At 38.8% G+C, this 25,236-nt stretch overlaps 1 protein-coding gene across 1 annotated transcript in view; it reads right to left on the bottom strand.

The window, feature by feature from the left end:
- Positions 1 to 5,815, bottom strand: part of LOC131172076 (stress response protein nst1-like) — a 41,429-nt gene extending 35,614 nt beyond the window's left edge. Inside the window, exon 1 of the mRNA XM_058133021.1 lies at positions 5,698 to 5,815. Coding sequence (XP_057989004.1) covers positions 5,698 to 5,815 — 118 coding nt within the window. The remainder of the gene's footprint in view (positions 1 to 5,697) is intronic.
- Between the last annotated feature and the right edge of the window lie 19,421 nt (positions 5,816 to 25,236).

The following is a 25,236-nucleotide window of genomic DNA, read 5'->3' as shown; positions in this document are numbered from 1 at the left end:
TCATTAAACCGGGGTGGAACCTTAACTTGATTATTCCTACGCTTTTTAAAAGGGAGGTCGGCCATGAAACTGGTGACATAAAGATCTAGTGTTGGTTCAATTTTATTTGACAGGAGATCGGGAATGTAGTTGACTGGTCAGGAAGTTTGACAATTGGCTTGAGAGCTCGGTGAGTGATTTGAGAGACCGGTAAGGCTTTAACTGACATGAGGACTTAGTGTTGATTCAATTCCTTGTGAGGAGAGATCGGAAATGTGGTTAAATGGCAAGGAGAGATCGGAAATGTAATTGGCTGGCAAAGGGAGACTTAGTGCTGGGGATCAGTTTCAAAGTTTATTGATTCTGGGGGTCGGCCAAAATATGGTGTCGACAGCTGCCCCTCTTTACATAATTTCTATTAAAGGGAAAAATTTTCCCGTGTAGGAATTATGTAAAGATTCAGACCCATATTTTGGACAATTAGGTATTCGAAGTTAGGGAACTAAAGCATACCTAAGTTAGTGACCTAGAGATTGGTAACAGGAGTTAAAATACTAGAAAATTAAAATCAACTTGGACCAAGGAACCAGAGGTTGATAACAGGAAATTTAAATTGCGGGAAATTAAAATCAACTTAGATCAAGGAACCAGAGGTTGATAACAGGAAATTTAAATTGCGGGAAATTAAAATCAACTTAGATCAAGGAACCAGAGGTTGATAACAGGAAATTTAAATTGCAGGAAATTAAAATCAACTTAGATCAAGGAACCAGAGGTTGATAACAGGAAATTTAAATCGCGGGAAATTAAAATCAACTTAGATCAAGGAACCAGAGGTTGATAACAGGAAATTTAAATACTGAAAATTAAAATCAACTTAGATCAAGGAACCAGAGGTTGATAACAGGAAATTTAAATACTGAAAATTAAAATCAACTTAGATCAAGGAACCAGAGGTTGATAACAGGAAATTTAAATTGCAGGAAATTAAAATCCACTTACAAAGCAAGTCTAATCTTGGCACAAGGAGTTTTTCCCGACGAAGTGTACTTAACAGGATCCCGAAAGCCGAGGATTGATGGAGGACGAGTTGCAAGACTTGACCTATGACCCCATTGCCCCATTTCTGTTCCCGACTTTCTTCTTATTTTACGGAAAGCGCCCTTGCGGGCTTTCACTTTCCTTTCATCCATTTGACCAGAAGCACCCTTTCAGGTTTTCACCTCTAGTGTTTTTTTTTCAAGTCATTCCCTGCAAATCTCATAGTAAAGTACGTGAGGTTATCAATTGTTAAATCCTAATCTTATGGCAAAAATTTTAACTAATTAATAGCGCATTAAATAACGAGATTGCAGAAAGATAATGTTAAAGAGTGAGTATAAGGGAAAAATAAAAGCAGAGGGAATAAAGTATAATTTTTATTACGGTTTTAAGAAAAACAAAGATAGAGTTTCAAAGAAAAAAAGAGTACAAGGGTAGATCTCACATATTCCTTATGGTTGGCTTTGAAGTCTCTTAACTGCTATTATTTCAAGTTCTCTGAAGCCTCATGCCGTGGCGGTTTCTCTCCATCCTCGGTTTCATGCCCCATTCCTTATTTCTCCCTTTTGGTTCTTGGGATGCCCTTTCGGGTTTTCATCCCTAGCCCTCTCTTTTTTTTTTTTTTTTTTACTCACTTTTTCAGGACGCCCTTTCAGGTTTTCGTCCTTCACTCATTTTTCAGAAAGCACCCCTTTTGGGTTTTCGCCTTTTTTCACACATTTTTCTAGGAGTGCCTTTTCGGGTTTTCACTCCTACCCTACCCTTTTTTTTTTTAGGCATAATATCTCTTGACGGTGTCAGCATTCACAGGTATTGGGAATTCCTCACCGTCCATGTGGGTCAAGACCAAGGCTCCTCCAGAAAATGCCTTTTTAACCACATAGGGTCCCTCGTAGGTTGGTGACCATTTGCCCCGGGGATCGTTTTGATTTGGCAGCACTTTCTTCAGAACTAGGTCCCCGGGTTGGAATTCACGTGGGCGAACGCTTTTGTCAAATGCCCTAGCCATTCTCCTCTGGTATAACTGCCCATGACATGCTGCTGCTAACCTTTTCTCGTCCAGTAAGTTTAACTGATCCAACCTCGACTGGATCCATTATGACTCATCAATCCCCAATTCCTTCAGAATCCTTAGGGAAGGAATTTCAACTTCAATAGGTAATACTGCTTCCATCCCGTAAACCAGTGAGTATGGAGTTGCCCCTGTTGAGGTTCTCACAGAAGTCCGGTATGCGTGAAGAGCGTAGGGAAGCATATCATGCCAATCCCTATATGTGACCGTCATTTTCCAGATTATCCTCTTGAGATTTTTATTTGCGGCTTCCACCGCTCCATTCATCTGGGGACGGTATGGGGAGGAATTGAGATGTCGGATTTTGTATTGATCACATAATTTTTGAATCTTTGGACCATTCAGATTCTTGGCGTTGTCAGTGACGATTTCATTGGGGAGACCATGCTGGCAGATGATGTTGTTTCTGAGGAATTTGAGAAATATGTTCTGCGTGATGTGAGCATATGACGTTGCTTCGACCCATTTGGAGAAATAGTCGATGGCTAATAGGATAAATCTATGCCCATTGGATGCCTTAGGGTTGATGGGACCAATCACATCGATGCCCCACATTGCGAAAGGCCATGGTGAGACGAGGTTGAACAATTTGTGAGGCGGAACATTTATCGGATCCGCGTAGATCTGACACTTATGACACTTTCGAAAGTATTCAATGCAATCCTTTTCCATTGTAGTCCAAAAATACCCACGTCGCATGATTTTCTTAGCCATCATATGCCCGTTGGCATGGGTTGCACAATTTCCTTCATGAGTCACGAAAAGGATTCTCTTCGCCTCTGTTGCACCCACACATCTCAACAATTCACCGTTGGAGCTCCTCTTGTATAGGACTTCTCCACTGGGGAAGTATCCCAATGCTAACCTCCGAATCATCCTTCTTTCGTTTCTGCTTGCCCGTGAAGGGAATTCTCCGGTTCTGATGTAGACCAGGATGTCATGGTACCAAGGTTTAATGTCGGGTTCTTCCTTAATCATGAAGCAGTATGCTGGCTCACTTCTTGCTTTAATCCTTAATAACTGAGTTGTCTGTCCTTCTTCTATTTGAGCCATAACAACTAAAGTAGCTAAGGCATCAGCAAATTGATTCTTGTCTCTACTAAGATGAGTGAAAGAGATTTCTTTGAATTTCTTAATCAGCTCCAGTAAGTACTTCTGATATGGGATCAGCTTCGGATCCTTAGTTTGCCATTCCTCTTTGACTTGATAAATGATCAGAGCTGAGTTTTCGTATACCTCCAACTTTCTGATTTTCATTTCGATAGCAGCTTGTAAACCCATTACACAAGCTTCGTATTCCGCGACGTTGTTGGTGCAGTCAAATCTCAACTTAATAGCTATCGGAAAGTGTTTTCCATCCGGGGATATCAATACAGCTCCAATTCCATTACTGGACAAATTGACAGCTCCGTCGAAATACATTTCCCATACATCGGCTGGCTCCTCTTCTTCGCAGTCTACTTCATTAATATGCTCATCGGGGAACTCAAAATCCAGAGCTTCATAATCTTGGATAGGGTTTTCTGCTAGGAGATCGGCGATTACACTACCCTTCACCGCTTTCTGGGTCATATAGACTATGTCATATTGGGAGAGTATTACCTGCCACTTGGCTATCCTACCTGGCATGAATGGGGTTTCGAATATATATTTGATAGGATCTATCCTGGAGATGAGCCATGTCTTGTGATTCAGCATGTAGTGTTTGAGGCGATTCGCTGTCCAGGCTAGCGCGCAGCAAGTTTTCTCTAGGAAAGAGTACCTTGATTCACAATCATTGAACTTCTTGCTCAGGTAATAAATGGCTCTTTCCTTTCGGCCAGTATCATGATGTTGCCCCAAAACACATCCCATTGAGCTTTGTTGGACTACCATATACAAACTCAGAGGCCTTCCCGCGACTGGAGGAACCAATACTGGTGGGTTTGATAGGTACTACTTAATTTTATCAAAGGCCTCTTGGCAAACAGAATCCCATTGAGTAGAGTTGTTCTTCCGGAGCAATCTAAAAATTGGCTCAGCTTGCGCAGTGAGATTGGAAATAAACCTTGATATGTAGTTCAACTTTCCTAAGAAACTGCGCACTTCCCTTTCTGTTTTTGGGGATGGCATCTCTTGAATGGCTCGGACTTTGTCTGGATCAACTTCTATTCCTTCTCGCTCACTATGAATCCCAACAATTTCCCAGATCTAGCTCCGAATATGCATTTGGCAGGGTTCAGTTTCAGATGATATTTCCTGAGTCTCTCAAATACTTTCCTCAGCACCCGCACATGGCTTTCTTCTCCCCGGGATTTGATGATCATATCATCTACATACACCTCCACTTCTTTATGCATCATATCATGGAATAATGTGACCATTGCGCGCTGGTAGGTAGCACTAGCATTCTTTAACCCGAAAGGCATGACCCGATAGCAAAATACTCCCCATTGAGTGATGAAAACAGTTTTATCCTTGTCTTCCTCGTCCATTGGGATCTGATTGTACCCTGATGCCCCATCAATACACGAACACCTGCCCAATCCCGCAGCATTGTTAACTAACACATCAATGTGAGGGAGAGGGAAATCGTCTTTCAAGCTCGCTTTATTAAGATCCCTGTAGTCAACGCATACCCTGACTCTCCCGTCCTTCTTCATTACCGGGACGACGTTAGCTACCCATTGGGGATATTTGACTACTTCCAGGAACCCAGCGTCATATTGTTTCTTGACCTCATCCCTAACTTTGAGCAGTGTGTCAGGATTCATTCTCCTTAATTTCTGCTTCACCGGGATTGTCCCCGGAATAAGGGGAATTTTGTGCGTCACTATCTGGGGGTCCAAACCAACCATATCATCATAGTTCCAGGAAAATACGTCTAGGAATTCTCTAAGCAAACTGATAATATCTCCCAATTCTTCACTCTCCACTACATTAAGTTCCCTTTTTACTTCTTCAGTGCCTAAGTTTATGGTGCGTGTTTTGTCTCCACGAGGCACGAGGGAAGGTTCATCCCTTTCATTGCTTTCTTCTGTGAGATTTTCCTCAGAATCACTTGAAGTAATGGCAGTTATGGGGACTTCAAAATTAACTGGAGGAATTTCTGAGTCTATTGGATTATTAGGTGTTAATTGATGAATGGTCCTGAATGAATGAAAATAGAACATATTATAAGGATGGAATTCAAAAGGAAAGAAAGAAAGAATTGGATTTAGAATGCGCTATTAATTCATTAATATTTATGCCATAAGAAAAAGGGTCCATTTACAGTATTACACTTGCCAACATGGACAAAATGATCAAGTGTAGATAACCAAAGGTACTTTACTCGAAATTGAGTACAGGGATGTCTTCTGCTGTCCAGTTGTCTAGTTCTTGCCCCTCAGCTATTGGCGAGACCAGAGCCTCATACAAGGAATCCAGGTAGATGACATCGATGGATGGTTCATCAGGTGATTCTTCAACCTTTGCCGGATTTTCAATGACCGGTTTAGTGAAGATCTCCGTGATTCTCGGGACTACCTTCCTTTTTCCCATTTTCTGGTCAAACCTTTGATCCCGGAGCATTTTTCTCATCCAGAATCGCCCATCCATAAGGGCATCTTCCTCATAACCCAAACCACAACGGCCTACTTTCTGGATAGCCGATATAGGTTCAACGATTCCTTGCAATGAGGTGCCCAAGCCTTTGCCCTCTTGATGCCCATTCCTCGACAACACTTTGGCCACTATAGCCATAGCCCCCTCATTTCCGGTTTCTTGTAATTCGAGGGCCTGGAAAGAACTTTCCAACGACTCCTCAGCAGCTTCCACGTAAAGAAGTGATTGTGGCTTGGTGACTAATATGGCTTCTTCCCCTCTCACCGTGATGATTTTGCCGTCCATGATGTACTTTATTTTCTGATGCAAAGTTGAAGGAACGGCATTCGCTGAATGGATCCACAGCCGCCCCAGCAACATAGTGTAGGCCGGTTCAATATTCATCACCTGAAATATGACGTTGAAGGTGCATGCGCCAATTTGAAGTGGCAAGTCAATATCTCCCAATACTTCTCTTCTTGTACCGTCAAAGGCTCTTACCACCTTAGCACTTTGACGTATATCTGATTGGTCAACTGGCAACCTAGCCAAGGTAGCACTAGGCAGTACATTGAGGGCTGATCCGTTATCAATAAGGACCTTGGCCACTATACAACCTTTACATTTTACTGTCACATGTAGGGCCTTAGTATGTGCTAAGCCTGCAGGATCTATCTCGTCTTCCGAGAAAGTAACAAAACTGGATGCCTGGATTTGTCCCACTATCTTCTCAAACTACCCCGGTGTGATGTCGGGGTTTACAAAGGCTTGATCCAGGATTCTCTGTAAGGCTTGTCGGTGCACTTCTGAGCTCAGGATCAGCGATAACAGTGAAATTCGGGCAGGTGTCTTTCTCAACTGCTCCACCACATCGTACTCACTCTGCTTCATTATTTGGAGCAACAGTTCCTCCTCCTCTTTAGGCCCGGCATGTTCTACTTCCTCCGTCTTCTCATCCTCTTCTTCTGTATTCTTTAGTGACTCTCCCATTTTTACTTTCCCTTTCCTCTTTTCTTTCTCTTCCTTCCCGTAACACCTCCCACTTCGAGTTATGAACTCGACTTCTTGCTCAAACGAGGAGGATTTTGTGGCAGCGACGGGCTGAAGATTAACTTGGGGAGTAGTACTGGTGATAGGTCCAGCATAAGTCATTTTAAAGTGTTCATGAGGAGTGAAACGCGGTTTTGGAGGTGCTGAGGGTGAAGCAAGATTAGGAGCTGATGTACTGCTTGACGCTCCTTGTGTGAAAACTTGGAAATTATAGTTCCAAGGGACAGCATGAGTATTTGTGACAGGGAGCTGAGGCGGAGTTCGGATAACCGTTACTAGCGGTGAGGCTACTGGGGGTGAGAAGGTGATTCGGGGTTTGGAGGTAGAAGCATTTTGGCTGAATCTAGTTGTGTTCACTCCCCCTTCCGTCTTCGACCTTGTCTGGCATCTCAGAACTTTGAGGGATAACAAGTTCTGAACCTCTTGCTTGAATCCCTCACAGTCCCGCAGCTCATGATCAGCTGCCCCTCCATGGTAAGGACATCCTGTACCCTTTTCTGATCCTGTTACCTGAGGGCAAATGTTAATCCTTTTAACAAAAGGAATATTTGATTTTTCACTAAATTTGGATTACCCAGATACGTAAGTAAATGAGACAACCTTAGTGAGTTACTGTTGTATGTTAATTTTGTTTGAAAGGGTTATTTGGTTAAAATTCAATTTGAGAATCGGATGAGAAGTCTCCTTCGATCTCTTTTAGATTAAAATTAGAATTTTGGATCGAATAAGAACTCTTCTCTGATCACTTTTTAAAATTTTGGATTGAGAATCGGATAAGAACTCTCCTCCGATCTCTTCCAAAATATTTGTTAAAATTTGGATTGAGAATTGGATAAGAACTCTCCTTCGACCTCTTTTAAATTATTTATTAAAATTCTAGGTGAGAATCGGATAAGAACTCTCCTCCGATCTCTTTAATATTTATTAAAGTTTTAGATTTGAGGATCGGATAAGAACTCTCCTCCGATCTCTTTTAAACATTTTATTTTAATTTTAGATTGAGAACCGGATAAGAACTCTCCTCCGATCTCTTTTGAGTATTTATTAAAATTTGGGTTGAGAGCCGGATGAGAACTCTCTTCCGATCTCTTTTAAACGTTTTTTTTTTTAATTTTAGATTGAGAACCGGATAAGAACTCTCCTCCGGTCTCTTTTGAATATTTGTTAAAGTTTTAGATTGAGAACCGGATAAGAACTCTCCTCCGATCTCTTTTATTTTAATGGGAGTCGGATAAGGATTTTTCCGATCTCTCGAAGTTTAATTTCAGTTACCCCTCGTAAGAGCCTAGGACTAAGGGTTTTGGCATTCGAAGATGACAGGGATCGGAATAAGGCTTCTTTTAACTCCTTAATACCTTGTGACTAGACCAGGGACACTAAACTGAATTTCCTGATCTTCTAATGTGGTCGCTTTACCAGTACCCTCTGATACCCGATTTATTCCATTTATTTACCTACGGTTCGGTTTTATCCTACCTTGTGGCGTCTTACCCAATTGTCTTTTGTGTTATTCCAGTGATTTGGCCTAACTATTTTCCTGACTTATTACCCAGATTCTTCATCATTTTAAAGAGACCCTTAAGATACAGTTACCTACATTTTATCCGACCCCTTATATACTACTCGAGACTAGAAGACTTGCGTTCATAAATAATAAAGATTAACAAAAGTGTGGATTGGCCAACACGGAAATAAACTAGAGCATAACCTTTCTTTGTATTTTTTAGCGTGATATGAACTTAAAGAAAATATCATGCATAAAAAGGACAAAGGAAATACGTAAAACAATAACTAAACTTAATAAAATGGTAATATGAACACTGACCTGTAGGGAGTCGAATCTATTGAACTAACTGCAGAATCACAAAACGTAATGAGATTGCAGGTTGATAGCCGGGAGACTAAGGTTCGCCTTGAAATGAAGGATTCTTTGCTAAAATGCAGTCAGGTCAAAATAACCGAGTTTGAATGGAGTTGAGCTTGGACAACAAAAGTGGAAATAAAAGATAACAAAGACAGAAAGTGAGAGTGCCACAGGGTAATGAACGAACTGAAAATGAAGAGTTTCAGTATTCAAAAATCCCTTTGCAAGAAAACACTTCAGAAAACTGGTTTCAAAAGTTTTTCTTATGAAAGCTCAAAAAATAGCAGAGTAACGAACTGAATTAAGTTTCAGAGTTCTTCCACTATAATCACTGCCTTTTTTTTTCGTCCCCTCCCAACAGTTTTTCATGCAGGTATTTATAGGAACCGGGGGCTTCCCATGAAGGGTTAGGATTTTCCTTGAGGGAGATGGAGGGTCTGGATTTTGAAGGACATGATCGGATGCTTGAGAATTAAAGAGAATTAAAATGAACGGCTGAGATAATTCTCAGAATACTTGTCCTTTTCTCCTTCTAATCTGACGGTCCCAAACTTTGCTGACCTGGGCAATCCAAGGAATGGGAATGAAAGGCGCCGGCCTTGTCGTCTTCCTCTTTGATCCAAAGGCTCTGGGCTCGTCCTTGCAAGTGAGATCAAAGGTGGAGATTGGGATGTACAGGACTGTCATGACATACTCTGGCACCTGTCAGCATTTGTGGGCGATTCTTAGGCGTGCAGTGGAGATTTCGTCTGCAATGCTTTAACTGCCTCGGCTCTGATTCTGACGACGGTTATTGGGATTTGTCTTATTCTCTTTGCCTTCCGATCTCTCCTCTTTTCTGATCTTCTTAACACGCTCCTTTTCCGATCTTTCATACCGGTCTCCCCTCTTCCGATCTCTATCATTCCGATCCTTCCCTTAATCAGGCCCGGTCCGGTCAAAGCATTAATTTCCCTCGATTCCCAAAGCGTCCGCTTCGTTTTTTGCTTAGCAATAAATGCCCGATTTTCCCCTATATATACCCCTGACAGAAGAGACTTTCCTCATTCAATTTTCCTCTCTTCCTTCTTACTTTCCTGTTCTAGCTGCTCCGGCAGTAGTTCCGGCCACGATTGTGGCTTTTGATTCCTTTTCGATGGACCTATTTATTCCCCGACTGAAAATTTACGATCCCGGTAAACGAGAAATTATGATGACTGCACTTAATGACCGTGAGAGAACCGGACTAACTTACCGATCTGGATCAAAGACCTCGATCTTATTGACCTCGAATCGTTCGACCGATACGAACGACGAACTGATTTCGGGCGAGAAGACTGCTAATATTCCCCTTAACACCGGTGACTGCCCCTTGGCGTTCATCTGGCTCCCCTCCGCACTGGGTGTTCCGACAGCGGCTCGATTTCGAGTGGTAACATCGATGACGACGTCTCTCATCTTCATGGGAGTCATAATCACCCCATCTGAGCTGTACATCTATCCGATGTCAACAGCCGGTCTCCTGGTCAAACACATCTTTTGACTCAGCCACGAGACTAGGCTTTGACATAGGCCTTTAGATGGGATGTTCCACCGGTCTCTAGAGATCGCCCAAATGATGTATTTTACTTTCAATGTAATCCGATCTCTAGAGATCGCCCAAATGACGTAGTTAGACCTTTAATGTAATCCGATCCCTAGAGATCACCCAAATGATGTAATCCGATCTTTTGGAAATAAAAATTTTGTTTTGTCAGTTATCACCTTATTAATTATTTTTCGATCTTTGATGTATTTATCCAATCTGGTTCCTAACTGAACAACGTTTAACTGATCCGCAATTCAAAATATTTATCTTAATATGCCGATCTCTAGTTAGCCGATCTCTTTAAGGAATTTTGGAATATTCGTGAGACGTGTCAGAACAGCTGGTGAGTCCCGCTAACCGATGCATTGCCTGGAACATCGTGAGCATTAAATGCTCGGACGAGTATAAATAGGGGTGGGGTTAGCCAGTTGCCCCTTATGTCATTTTCAGCCTTCTCGCGAACAATCTCTGAATTCTCTCGTTTTCTCAAGTTCTTCCGACACCGATCAGACTCCGGTAAGGGTTTTGATCCTTCTTTTAGTATAAATTCTTTATTTCCTTTGAAAATGAGCGGCGCCAAAGGTCAGAGAGCGGAGAGCCCCCCTTCCGTTCACGTCTCGTGGTCATCAGACAAAGTCGAGGTGGTCGGACCAAGCGTGCTACCATAACCTCCTAGGGTCTCCGTTCCAGCTCGGTGGCGGACCGCACCATCAAGGCTTGTACCTTCTTCAGGGAGGGAGAATCTTCCTATGGACGAGCTGCCATCAATCTTGCAAGAAACCGACCTGCAGTCGTTCAGCCAGGAGTACAACATCAAGCCTGATTCGTACGAGCTCATCCGGTGTCACGGCGATCTTCGCACCGATCACTTCTTTGAGGAGGACGATATGACCATGGTGTACGAGGAACAATTAAAAGCCGGGCTGCGGTTCCCTCTCGATGACTTCTTCAAGGAAGTCCTAAAATATCACCAAGTGTGCATAGCCCAGGTTCACCCGAACTCTTGGCGGATCCTGGTAGCCTTCAGGGGCTTTTGCCGAGCCAAAAGGATCAGACCTACAACTAAGGTATTCACCGAACTACATCGGCTGACTCGTCGAAAAGACGACGAGTATTGGTTCTTCCAGGCGAAACCCCACTGTGGGCTTTTTACCGACCTGCCTTCTGTTAGTAGTATGCCCTAGAGCATATCATTTAGTATGTATCTTGTACATATTTTTAATAATAAAAGGCATTTCCACTTTTCCGTTTACATAATATATTTATGTGTAATAGAAAAGGTCCATTGATATTTTGTTAGAAATATTATTCTTAAGTTGTTAAGAATATGAGTGACAATATTTCTAGCACAAAGTATCATAAATAGGTTCACAATCGAGGATACTTCATAATAAGGACATGACTTATCCAGAAAGATTGTATTCATGTTTGTTCCCAAGTTATTTATATGAGATATAAATAAGATGGAATGGTGAGTCTCATGCCATATAACAAACTTGATAGGCACTTATAAATGATAAGTAGGCCGAACCAGTGACACTTATGACAAGCACATGGAGTTTACTCTTGTCAATGTTTTATCATAAATCATATCGGTGCATATAATCTTTAGACTGAGATAGCACAGTTATCTTGTATATAGGTAGTTTGAGTTTGATCGCTTTCATACTTGTACTATGTATGGGTATATGGGCATGTGTTGGCTCTGCTAGTTATATATGGAGGTAGGTGTTGATCAAGATGGAATCTGTTCCTCTAAGTAAATAGAGATAAAATCTTATGTTCATTTAATTGTTCTTGATGTTTCAAGTTCTGGCCAGACAGATAGATTTATTCGTAAAAGAGTTTCGATGAGAAAAATCTTTTAATCAAGAACTGGAATTAAAAGAGAACATAATATTCATAGCAAATGGAGTTTGACATAAACCATGACTACAGCTTGAGTTGGGATTTTGTAACAGAGAGATTCTAGTGCATGGTAACATATGATTATAGGTTCATTTAAGGTAAATCTTATTACTAATTGGGTGGCCATGGCATGCTATGCTAGGTGTTAACCATGGTCTATGAGGTTCATAAAATGATTTAGAGAAATCATTTATGGTAAGAAAGAGTTCGATGATATTAAGAGTTGATATCATGTCTCATTGCCAATTAGTGATGAGCCTAGTAAGTCACACACATACACAAGTTATCACCTATTTAAATATGATTTAATTAATTAATTAAAGAGTTTAATTGATTAATTAAATAGATTTGGTTTGCAATTAAATTGCAAAGTCCCTAGCATGACTTGAAACCAAATCTAGATTATTGGATGTGTAGTATAAATTAAATTTATATTTAAAGCGTTTAAATATGAATTTAATTGATGAGAAATTAATTAATAGAGATTAATTAATTAATTTATATTTGATATAAATTAATTAGAAGAAGAAAATAATTATTTTGGGTTAAGAACTCAAAATTAAGACACAGGGGCATTTTGGTCATCTCACAGTGTGACACGTGGCACCATGAGATGGTGACACATGGCATAACACATAAGCTTGCCAAATGTTTTTTTAATCATGTAAGATGATTAAAATCAAGATTAAATATAGGTTTGACACTTGGCACAATGTGATTGGGTCACTTAAACCTAGAGCTAATCAAAAGGTGACATGTGGCTAGGGTTTAATGTGTTAACCTAGCTATTTAAGTGTGGTTATGAAAAGAAAACATAACCAGCAGCCTCCTCTCATATGTCACGCCACTTTGAGCCTCCAGCTATTTCTCTTCATCTCTCATCAATTCAAAGAGATTAGCCATCAATCTCTTGAATTAAGAACACTAGAAATTGTTTCTAGTGTCCTGTTTGCATCTCTAATCTCTTAAAAGGCAGAACTTGAATTTCTAATTAATAGAAAAGGCTTTAGAAGCTGTTCAAGGGCTGCCATAGGTGTTCTTGGTGTGGACAAGCTAGAGGGACAACATCCGTGTCCTCAAGACGAATCTCAAAGGCGCACACGCAAAGACATCAAGAGGTTAGTGTAATCGTTCTTGATTTAATCTAGGTTCTAAAATTAATCTGATTAATTTTAAAATCTTAAATGGCAAATACAGATCCAAAAACATATTAAAAGAGTTTTAATATGTTGTTTATCATTGAAATCAAATAGATAAAAATAAATCTTGCATGGTGCTTGTGACCCTAGGTGAAAATTTTTGAATTCAATGGTATAATCTTGTGTTTTTTACGCTTCCGTTCCTTCAATTGGTATCAGAGCCACTATATTTTCCATTTAGATTGTTGATTATATAATTTAATTGTGTGTTTGATCATGAGATCAAGAGATTCATTGCTGGTTGGATCATGAGATGTGGCGTCACACATGGTGAAGCCACCATTGGTGGCTGCAACAATGGTTCCATGGGTGATTCAAGGTTTGGCTTTTAATTCTGCAATTGTTGTATGATCTAAGGCCTATTCTTTGACTAATTAAAGTGTTTAATTAGTTGTTTTAATCACACAATTAAATTATGATTCAAATCAGAATTTTAAAAATTGTTTGAATGTGATTCAAATCTGAATTTTAAAAGTTGTTTGAATGTGATTCAAATCTGAATTTTTAAAGTTGTTTGAATCATATTTAAATCTGATTTTTTAAAATTGTTTCAATAAAATTCAGATCTGATTTTTTAAAAAATATTTGAATGTGATTCAAATCTGATTTTTTAAAAAATGTTTGAATGTGATTCAAATCTGAATTTTTGAAGTTGTTTGAATGTGATTCAAATCTGAATTTTTAAATTTGTTTGAATGAGATTCAAATCTGAATTTTTAAATTTATTTGAATCATATTCAAATCTGGATTTTTAAGTTGAATATGAGATATTCAATTTAATTTAAGTATGTATGTTTTATTTAATTGTTAAATAGTGATATGCATGATGGATGATCATGGACTATAAAAGACCAATGTGATTGGATTTATTTCTTTTATGTTTCTTTGGGATTGTAAATTAATTAATTAATTTTAATTTATTTTGGGCATGTATTATTAAGTTTGTAATATATTTGGGTTGTAATTTCATTTATTTAAGTTCTTGTATATTCGCCTTGGTATGCCAAGGATTACTATGTAATATTGGATTGCAAGAAGTTCAAGGAGGTCAAGAGCATTGGTGGGACCGGGAGGAATTCAATATCAAGTGTTGATTATGTACTCCTTCAGCAACTCTTGTAAAATGAATGAATGAAATGCACCTAGGAATGCCCGATTCAATTCTTGGTGGCTCGAATTGAATCCCTTAGAAAGTCCATGATCATACCATATTTATCGCTTATCCATGAATGCATGAGATGTATGGGAATGTATGCAATTATATGATATATGCATGCTAAATGGATAATGTGCAAAGTGAGACCTTAATAGTATTTAGGATGGCTATAAAATCTTCCAAACAAATGATTAAGTTGGAAATGCTATAATTAAAGTAATTATAACATAAGCCCTCCATTGGGGCAATTATTTTAAGAAATTTTAAATAGTTGCATGAGATGCAATTAATTTAAGAGATTTTCTTAAGAATAATTGTTAAACATGAGATGTTGTAAATATGTAAATGGTTTGGTGGCCAATATTGGATGTACCTGAGGACATTAAAATTATTTGCATAATTATCGCTCAATGGGATCAACTTAACTAATGCAAGATAAGTCAATAATGGATGTACCGAGATTTTGAGCATTAGGGGCTAGGTAAAGGATTGAACCTCACATGAGATGTGATGGGCAAGGAGTTGCTCACTTATAGTTTATTGTAATTCCAATAATGGATGTACCTGAGGATGATCAATAGAATTATAAGAATTCAATCACCCACTAGAAATCCATCCAACTAGGATTTCCGTTTTCTACTTTGGAAGTGTAGGATTCGCTAAGTTAGTGGGAGGACCAATTTGATTAAAAGACCATAATCATTTTGGTTAATTACATGATACATTTACTAATTAATCTGTTATTTTCTCAGCTTAATTTTCTCGATAAAAATGAGCACAAAACAACCACCACCATCCAATATCCTTGCAAGCATACTTGATCACAACAGTTGACAGGACCTAATCATGCGATTGGCTAAGAAATTTGAAACTTGTCCTGAACCTTGAACATATAGGATATGTTCTAGATTCAAATGTTCCTGGTCCCTTACCTCCAGAGGCCACACAAGAGGAACATGAAACTTTGGACAAGTGGAAGGAGCATGATATGAGAGCTAAGTGTTACATGCTTGCTTCTATGAGTAATGAGTTACAGAAGCAACATGAGAACATGCAGAGTGCGAGTGAGATCCTCATTCACCTACAAGAGTTGTATGGTGAGCACAGCAGGAATGCTAGGTATGAGATATCTAGACAGCTATTCCGTATGAGGATGTCTGAGGGACATAATGTTGGGGATCATGTCCACAAGATGATTCGGCTGATTGAGCAGTTGGAACATCTTGACTTCAACATGGATTTCCAACTACAAACGGATTTGATCCTTCAGTCCCTTCCTGAGTCTTTTGGAAATTTTGTGACAAATTTCCATATGACTCAACAGGAATGCACCTTAGCTTGTTTACTCAACATGCTGGTTATTGCCCAAAAGAATATGCCAGGCAATAAAGGAAAAGAGGTAGCTTTGGTTGCATCTTCTTCTGCTGGAAAGTCCAACAAGAAGAAGGGCAATAAGAAAAAGAAACCTCAGATTCCTGGTCCTTCTAAGAAAATAGCTAAACAAAAAAGGAAGACTAAAGCTGATGAAGGCAAAGGAAAGTGTTTCCACTGCCAACAGGAAAGTGTTTCCATTGCCAAAAGGGAAGTGTTTCCATTGCCAGTAAGAAAGTGTTTCCATTGGCCAGAGTATAGCAATCTAAATGAATGCAATGCCATGGTGAAAACTAACTCAAGTTCAAAATATATTTGGCACTTAAGGTTATGTCATGTTGCAGAAGATAGGATTGCAAAACTGGAGAAAATTGGGATTTTATCCTCATTGGGCTCTGAGCCTACTCCAACTTGTGAATCTTGCCTTGGGCAAATGACTAGATCACCCTTTGTTGGACAAGGGCTAAGAGCTGAAAATATTTTGGAGCTAATACATAGTGATGTATGTGGTCCATTTAAAGAAATGGCTAGAGGGGGCTTTCATTATTTTATTACCTTTACTGATGATAAATCAAGGTTTGGGTATTTGTATTTGATGAAATACAAACATGAATCCTTTGAAAAGTTTAAGAAATTTAAATCTGAAGTAGAAAATCAAACAGGAAAAAGTATTAAAGCTCTTCGATCAGATCGTGGAGGTGAATATTTGAGTACTGAATTTGATGAATACTTGAGAGAGCATGGCATTGTTTCTCAGCTGACTCCTCCAGGAATGCCACAGCTGAATGGTGTATCTGAAAGGAGAAATCGTACCCTATTGGATATGGTACGTAGTATGATGAGCTATACTGATATGCCAATCTCCTTTTGGGGATTTGCATTAGAATCAGCTTTATATATTCTGAATAGGATTCCATCAAAATCAGTTTCTTCCACACCTTATGAGATATGGCATGGAAGAAAACCAAGTCTTAAGCATGTTAAGATTTGGGGTTGTCCAGCTTATATCAAAAAGCTGAACACTGATAAATTGGAGACCCGGATCGTAAAGAGGTCGATTTGTTGGATATCCAAAAGATAGTTTTGGATATTATTTTTATTTGCCTACTTCACAAAAGGTTGTGATAAGTAGAGATGCCATATTTCTTGAACAACAGTTTGTTCAAGAAGGAGGCAAAGGAAGGCAAATAGAGTTAGAATTGGAGAATTCTGACCAACCAACAGATCAGATGGATATAGATCCATCTAGTCAACCTATACCCATTGATGAAACATCTACAGTTGTTCCTCGTAGAACAACCAGGGTATCTCACCCACCAGTGAGATATGGTTTTCTTCATGAAGAAGAACAAGAGTTGTCTACTCATGAAGAAGTAGATCATGGAGATGATCCACTTACCTATGAAGAAGCTATATCAGATATAGACTCTTCAAAATGGATTGATGCTATGAAATCTGAGATTGATTCCATGTATAAGAATCAAGTTTGGGATCTTGTTGACCCACCTGAAGGTATTGTACCTATAGGGAACAAATGGGTTTTCAAGAAGAAAATTGGTTCTGATGGAAAGGTAGAGACCTATAAGGCAAGGCTAGTAGCGAAAAGGGTTTCGCCAAAGGCAAGGAATAGACTATGAGGAGACTTTCTGCCATGCTTAAATCAATTAGGATTTTATTAGCAATAGTGCATACTATGATTATGAGATTTGGCGGATGGATGTCAAAATGACTTTCTCAATGGATACATTGAAGAAAACATTTTCATGGAACAACCTAAGGATTTGAATCCCAAGATGGTTCCAAGGTATGCAAGCTAAAGCGATCCATTTATGGGTTGAAACAAGCTTGAGGAGTTGGAACATCCGCTTTGATGAAGCCATTAAATCTTTTGGTTTTATAAAAATGAGGATGAGCCATGTGTATATAAGAAGGTTAGTGATGCTATCACTTTCCTTGTCTTATATGTGGATGACATCTCGTTGATGGGTAATGATACGGTATGTTGACGACTATAAAGGTATGGTTGTCAAATACATTCTCCATGAAAGACTTAGGGAGGCAACCTATATTCTTGGGATTCGCATCTATAGAGATAGAGCGAAAAGAATAATTGGTTTATCCCAAAGTCTATACTTGGAAAAGGTGTTAAAGAGGTTTAACATGCTTGATTCCAAGAGAGAATTGTTACAGTGAGACATGGCATCCACCTTTCTAAAGAGATGTCTCCAAAGACACCAAGAAAGAGATAAGATGGCCGAGATTTCATATGCTTGGCTATTGGAAGTTTAATGTATGCAATGTTGTGTACTAGGCGGATATCGCATATCTTTGTTAGTTTGACTAGCGGTATCAATCCAATCCAGTTTGGAACATCGATAGTCACAAGAATATCCTTAAGTACTTAAGAAGAACTAAGGATTTATTCTTGATTTATGGAGGTGGAGACTTGCAATTGGATGGTTATCGATTCGATTTCCAATCGGATATCGATGATAGAAAGTCTACCTCTGGATATGTTCATTTGTAATGGAGGTGCGATCGGTTGGAAGAGTTCCAAGCGAGCACATTGCAGATTCCACTCGAGGTGAGTATATTCTTTGCATCGAATCTTTGCAAAGGAATTTGGATAAAGAAGTTCGTGAGAACTTACGGAGTTCCTTCCATTGAGTCAGCTTCCATTACACCGTGACAACAATGGAGCGATCATCTGAGCTAAGGAACCAAGGTCTCACCGTAAATCCAAACACATAGAAAGGCGCTACTACATTATCGGAGAAATAGTTGGGGCGGCGATGTAGCCATGCGAAAATAGCATCGGTGAAAATCCGGTGATCCATTCACTAAGCCTATGTCACAGACTCGATTAGACCGACATCTTGAGAAGATAGGTCTAAGATATTGTAATGAATGGCTCTAGTGCTAGTGGGAGATTGTTAGTAGTATGCCTAGAGCATACCATTTAGTATGTATCTTGTACATATTTTTAATAATAAAAGGCATTTCCACTTTTCCGTTTACATAATATATTTATGTGTAATAGAAAAGGTCCATTGATATTTTGTTAGAAATATTATTCTTAAGTTGTTAAGAATATGAGTGACAATATTTCTAGCACAAAGTCTCATAAATAGGTTCACAATCGAGGATACTTCATAATAAGGACATGAATTATCCATAAAGATTGTATTCATGTTTTTTAACAAGTTATTTATATGAGATATAAATAAGATGGAATGGTGAGTCTCATGCCATATAACAAACATGATAGGCACTTATAAATGATAAGTAGGCCGAACCGGTGACACTTATGACAAGCACATGGAGTTTACTCTTGTCAATGTTTTGTCATAAATCATATCAGTGCATATAATCTTTAGACTGAGATAGCAGTTATCTTGTATATAGGTAGTTTGAGTTTGATACTGCTTTCATACTTGTACTATGTATGGGTATATGGGCATGTGTTGGCTCCTGCTAGTTATATATGGAGGTAGGTGTTGATCAAGATGGAATCTGTTCCTCTAAGTAAATAGAGATAAAATCCTATGTTCATTTAATTGTTCTTGATGTTTCAAGTTCTGGCAGACAGATAGATTTATTTAGAAAATAGTTTATGTTGAGAAAAATCTTTTAATCAAGAACTGGAATTAAAAGAGAACATAATATTCATAGCAAATGGAGTTTGACATAAACCATGACTCCAGCTTGAGTTGGGATTTTGTAACAGAGAGATTCTAGTGCATGGTAACATATGATTATAGGTTCATTTAAGGTAAATCTTATTACTAATTGGGTGGCCATGGCATGCTATGCTAGGTGTTAACCATGGTCTATGAGGTTCATAAAATGATTTAGAGAAATCATTTATGGTAAGAAAGAGTTCGAATGATATTAAGAGTTGATATCATGTCTCAGTGCCAATTAGTGATGAGCCTAGTAAGTCACACACATACACAAGTTATCACCTATTTAAATATGATTTAATTAATTAATTAAAGAGTTTAATTGATTAATTAAATAGATTTGGTTTGCAATTAAATTGCAAAGTCCTAGCATGACTTGAAACCAAATCTAGATTATTGGATGTGTAGTATAAATTAAATTTATATTTAAAGTGTTTAAATATGAATTTAATTGATGAGAAATTAATTAATAGAGATTAATTAATTAATTTATATTTGATATAAATTAATTAGAAGAAGAAAATAATTATTTTGGGTTAAGAACTCAAAATTAAGACACAGGCATTTTGGTCATCTCACGGTGTGACACGTGGCACCATGAGATGGTGACACATGGCATAACACATAAGCTTGCCAAATGTTTTTTTAATCATGTAAGATGATTAAAATCAAGATTAAATATAGGTTTGACACTTGGCACAATGTGATTGGGTCACTTAAACCTAGAGCTAATCAAAAGGTGACATGTGGCTAGGGTTTAATGTGTTAACCTAGCTATTTAAGTGTGGTTATGAAAGAAAACATAACCAGCAGCCTCTCCTCTCATATGTCACGCCACTTTGAGCCTCTCCAGCTATTTCTCTTCATCTCTCATCAATTCAAAGAGATTAGCCATCAATCTCTTGAATTAAGAACACTAGAAATTGTTTCTAGTGTCCTGTTTGCATCTCTAATCTCTTAAAAGGCAGAACTTGAATTTCTAATTAATAGAAAAGGCTTTAGAAGCTGTTCAAGGGCTGCCATAGGTGTTCTTGGTGTAGACAAGCGAGAGGGACAACATCCGTGTCTCAAGACGAATCTCAAAGGCGACATCAAGAGGTTAGTGTAATCGTTCTTGATTTAATCTAGGGTTCTAAAATTAATCTGATTAATTTTAAAATCTTAAATGGCAAATACAGATCCAAAAACATATTAAAAGAGTTTTAATATGTTGTTTATCATTGAAATCAAATAGATAAAAATAAATCTTGCATGGTGCTTGTGACCCTAGGTGAAAATTTTTGAATTCAATGGTATAATCTTGTGTTTTTTACGCTTCCGTTCCTTCACCTTCCTCTCTGAAGAATTGGAAGAACCACTTCTTTATCCTGAGGAGCAAAATATCCAACGACTTTGAGGGTTTTCCTCGCAGCTAGCGGCACCAGGGCCCCTTACTCCCGAAGCGTATCACCCTGAATAGAGAAGAAGGATTAATAGTGATGGAGCTGAAGGATCAGGCGGGCCGAGAGAAGTTTTCTTGTTTAGATGCAGTGACGGCCGAGCTGCACCATTGGACTATACAGCTGGTCACCGACCAAGATCGCGGGCTTCAGCTCTCTGACCCCGGCATCGGTATTTTCTATATCTCAGATCTTTGGACCTTAGCGATCTCACTGACCTCTTCTTTGTGCAGGTATGGCAAGAGACGAAGCCTCCAAGGAGAACCGGAAGCGAAAGAGGGAGATCTCCCGGAAGGTACGGGAGATGAAGCGAGTTGAGAATATACAGACACCCAGGCATGAGCTCGGGGAAATACAAGAAGGCCCGCCTCAACCTTCGGGACCGTCGATCGTAGAAGCTGTCCGATCTCCTCCTCGCCGAGAAGAGCCGCCCCCACCTCCTCCAGTTGCTTCGAGCGCAGAAGGGGGTCCTTCTCAACCTTCTGTGAGGCCCCTTTCTCGAGGCGCTCAAATACTGGTCACTTTCCTGGAGAAGAACCGGATTGTTCGGGAGAACCCAGGTTTTGCCAAAGTCTTGGGGTCTTCCATCTGCCTTCAGGAGGATCGGGACAGGCTGTCTTCGGACAACCTTGATGACATTCTGACCCGATCCATGAGTCTGAACGTAGAGTGCTTGGTGAATCAGCACATAGTCCGGGAAAAGGCTCACCGCCTGGGTAAGGAGGTCGAGAAGAAGAGTCAGGCAGTGGCTTCCCTCCGATCCCAACTCTCATCCGCTCAGGATTACATATCTCAAATTGAGGGGCGGATGAAGTTCTATGAAGACAAGCTAGCCGAACAGTCTCGTGTTTTGGCCGAGCGAACCCGTGTTCTGGAGGAAGTTCAAGCACTTCAGACCGATGAAGCTTCTCACATCGCTCACCTTACTGAGGAGCTCAAGGCGAGAGAAGAAGAGATGGTGACAGGAGTGGCCGGTGCTTATGTGAATGCTCACAAGGATCTCTTGGCCGAACTTAAGAAGCGTTACCCAGAAGAGGACTTCTCCTGGATGGCAGACCTGGCTCCCGAGGGTGAGGGTGAGGATAGTGAGGAGGAGGCCGAGGGTGAGAGAGAAGGCGAGGAAAATGTAGATCAAGCTGGGGGTGATCCTCCAGCCGAATGACTTGTACAAACTTTAATATGAAATGAAGTCTTCTTTTGTCCAGTGAATGAATGTGATCGAAAATGTCTAAATTATTTAAACACTTGATTGTCTGAGTATATTGAAATAACTAAGAGTGATTATTAATCTAAGTGTAAGAGGTCGGAAAACATAATGAGCATGAGATCGGCAGGGAACTAACGCTAAACGGGACTTGATTAAAATTGGAAATTTGGCTTGAACATTTAAGATCAGGATCATCATTAAACCGGGGTGGAACCTTAACTTGATTATTCCTACGCTTTTTAAAAGGGAGGTCGGCCATGAAACTGGTGACATAAAGATCTAGTGTTGGTTCAATTTTATTTGACAGGAGAGATCGGGAATGTAGTTGACTGGTCAGGAAGTTTGACAATTGGCTTGAGAGCTCGGTGAGTGATTTGAGAGACCGGTAAGGCTTTAACTGACATGAGGACTTAGTGTTGATTCAATTCCTTGTGAGGAGAGATCGGAAATGTGGTTAAATGGCAAGGAGAGATCGGAAATGTAATTGGCTGGCAAAGGGAGACTTAGTGCTGGGGATCAGTTTCAAAGTTTATTGATTCTGGGGGTTGGCCAAAATATGGTGTCGACATCTATTATAAAGTATTTTTTATTAATCAAAATAATTTATGAAAATAATTAAAATATCTTATTAAAAGGTTAAAAATCTTCAAAATGACTAAAAAAAAGTGTACATATAAAAGAAGGGAGTTGCAATTTTTAGGATAGCCAAATCCAATGTTCAATACTAATTTATTAGATTAGCCGAATCCAAGTGATAATAATAATAATAATAATAATAATAATAATAATAATAATAATAATAATAATAATAATAATAATAATAATAATAATAATAATAATAATAATAATTAACTAAAAATTCATTATTAAACATATGAGAGAGACGGTTGCAGTTAGTTAAGATGTTAGTTAAACGAGTTGATTGGTGGGAAAATTCAATTAGCAACTTTGATTTAAGTAGAGAAAAATCAAGATTCTTCTTCTTCCTGCTTCTGCTCTCTCTCTCTCTTTCTCTTTCTCAAATCCTCTGTTTCTTCTCTCTTTCCTTATCTTTCTCTCAGTTTCTTTACTTTCAAACACTTTCATCAGATCCTAATGAATGATTTGGAAAAGTGACCGAATCATATTGAAAGAAGCATTGATCAGAAACTTAATATAATTGTGTAGTTTTTGGAAGCTTATTTCCAAGATGATCAAAGTACTGCCAAGAAGAACTATGTAACCCAAAGGGAAGATCAACCCAAAGGGAAGAATTATGCAATCTCATTGGAAAATGGCAAATTGAAAGTAAAAAATCAAGATGGAAATCTCTTCAATGTCGAAGAAAGAAGTGGACATGAATTGAAATTGGAGAATTACGATTGTGTTACTGTGAAAATTGAAAACCCTTCAATCAAAATGAAACCCTCAATTTAACATGGTGATGGTATTATTCTTGCCCGTACATTTGTTGAAAATTCTCATTCAAGAAAGTTTTATGTTAGAATCTTCCCTTAATGATGAGAAAATAGGAAAGAGGGATATTTCAAGAATCATGATATTCTTGTCTTTGAATGGGCATCTAAGGGAGTGACCATCTGAAAGAAGTGAGATTTGAAATGTGGAGAAGGTATTAGAAAAAGGAAGAAAGGCTACCTTTGCTACATTTACAACTTGTGTTGTAGAAAATTTAAAAGAAAGAAAGAAAAAAAAGAAAAAGAATCTCTGTGTGGAAGTAATAGATTGCTTACCTTGTTGGTTGAAGTAAATAAGGTGAGATTGAGATTTAGACAATTAAACTTTTCTAAATTGCTTTCCATACCCTATTGGTAAAATGAAATCTGTTGATTGATCTTTTTTGTAATCTTTTGTTGTTTCTTAGTTGACCTATGCATGTTCTGATTCTGATATTTTTATCTTGTTTCATCATAATAAAGATGAAGAAGATGATGACAAAGATGAGGAAGCAGATGGCAAAGATGAAGAAGATGATGATAAAGATAAGGAAAATAAGGCATTTGATGATGAAGCAGATGATAAAGATGAAGAAAATGATGACAAAGATGATGAAAATGAGGCATTTGATGATGAAGTTATGGAAGATGAAGAAAAAGATAACGAAAATTAGGCATTTGATGATGAAGTTATGGAAGATGAGGAGGCAGACGACAAAGACGAAGAAGATGAGGGATTAGGTGAGGAATCAACTAAAGAATCTGTAGACAGTAATCAACTACTGGAAGCCATAATCGATACTATTGAGGTGCAGGTGTTTGTATTTGGGACTGATGCCATCAGAACCTATGAGAGAACTTTTGCAGGACCGTTTGACCAAAAAGAGACATGTTATATGATGTTACACATTGTGTGGTGTCTCAGACATGGCATGAAGGATGAGTTAATACCTGATTTTGTTGTGAGGTTGGTGGATCTATGTGAAGAACAGAAGAATGCACTGGAAAGTAAACTTGAAAGAGCGGTGTGGAAGCATATATGTAGAAATCACAAGCTGATATGGCTAGGGATTAATTACTTCCGATATTTCTGTGAAGGTAGTGATTTTTCCAAGAGACCTCAAGATTGGACTACTTTGAGAACTATATATATAGTTGAGGAAAACATCATTCCTGGGAACGACCTTGCTTTGTTGAAGAACCATGAGCAAGTAGAAGAGATTATTGCACCTCTTGATCGTATGTTTGTTAATCAAGTCAACAGCATGTGGAAAAAAGTCGACATGTTGAGGAAATATGCCAACATTACGACTATATGTTAGAATTATGACTCAAAATCCTAGTGGGATTTGGAGAAACATTTTCCTAATTTGAATGGGAGAAATATTCCTCAATAGGACAGAGGAATATTTCCCATTTAGAGTAGAACTCTTATTTTAGTGTTATTTATAAATTGAGTGGGACTTCTAATCATATTAGGATTGAGGAAATTAATACTATAAATAAGAGAATGGTGGAAAAGGTTATTTGACTTTCAGCCCATGAAGTGAGGCTATCACCCATTGTAGAGAGGGGCTTTGCCAATTGCTGAGGATTTGGCTCTGCCCATTGATGAGGGGCACTTGCCCATTGTAGTGGAGAGAGGCTTTGGCCTAAGGTGGAGTAAGGACATAGAATTCAAGAGGAAGGGATTCTTATCCATT

Source organism: Hevea brasiliensis, chromosome 13, assembly GCF_030052815.1.
Source record: "Hevea brasiliensis isolate MT/VB/25A 57/8 chromosome 13, ASM3005281v1, whole genome shotgun sequence".
Classification (NCBI taxonomy): Eukaryota; Viridiplantae; Streptophyta; class Magnoliopsida; order Malpighiales; family Euphorbiaceae; genus Hevea; species Hevea brasiliensis.
Note: the sequence above shows the minus strand (reverse complement) of the source record. Positions and strands in the feature narration are given on the sequence as shown.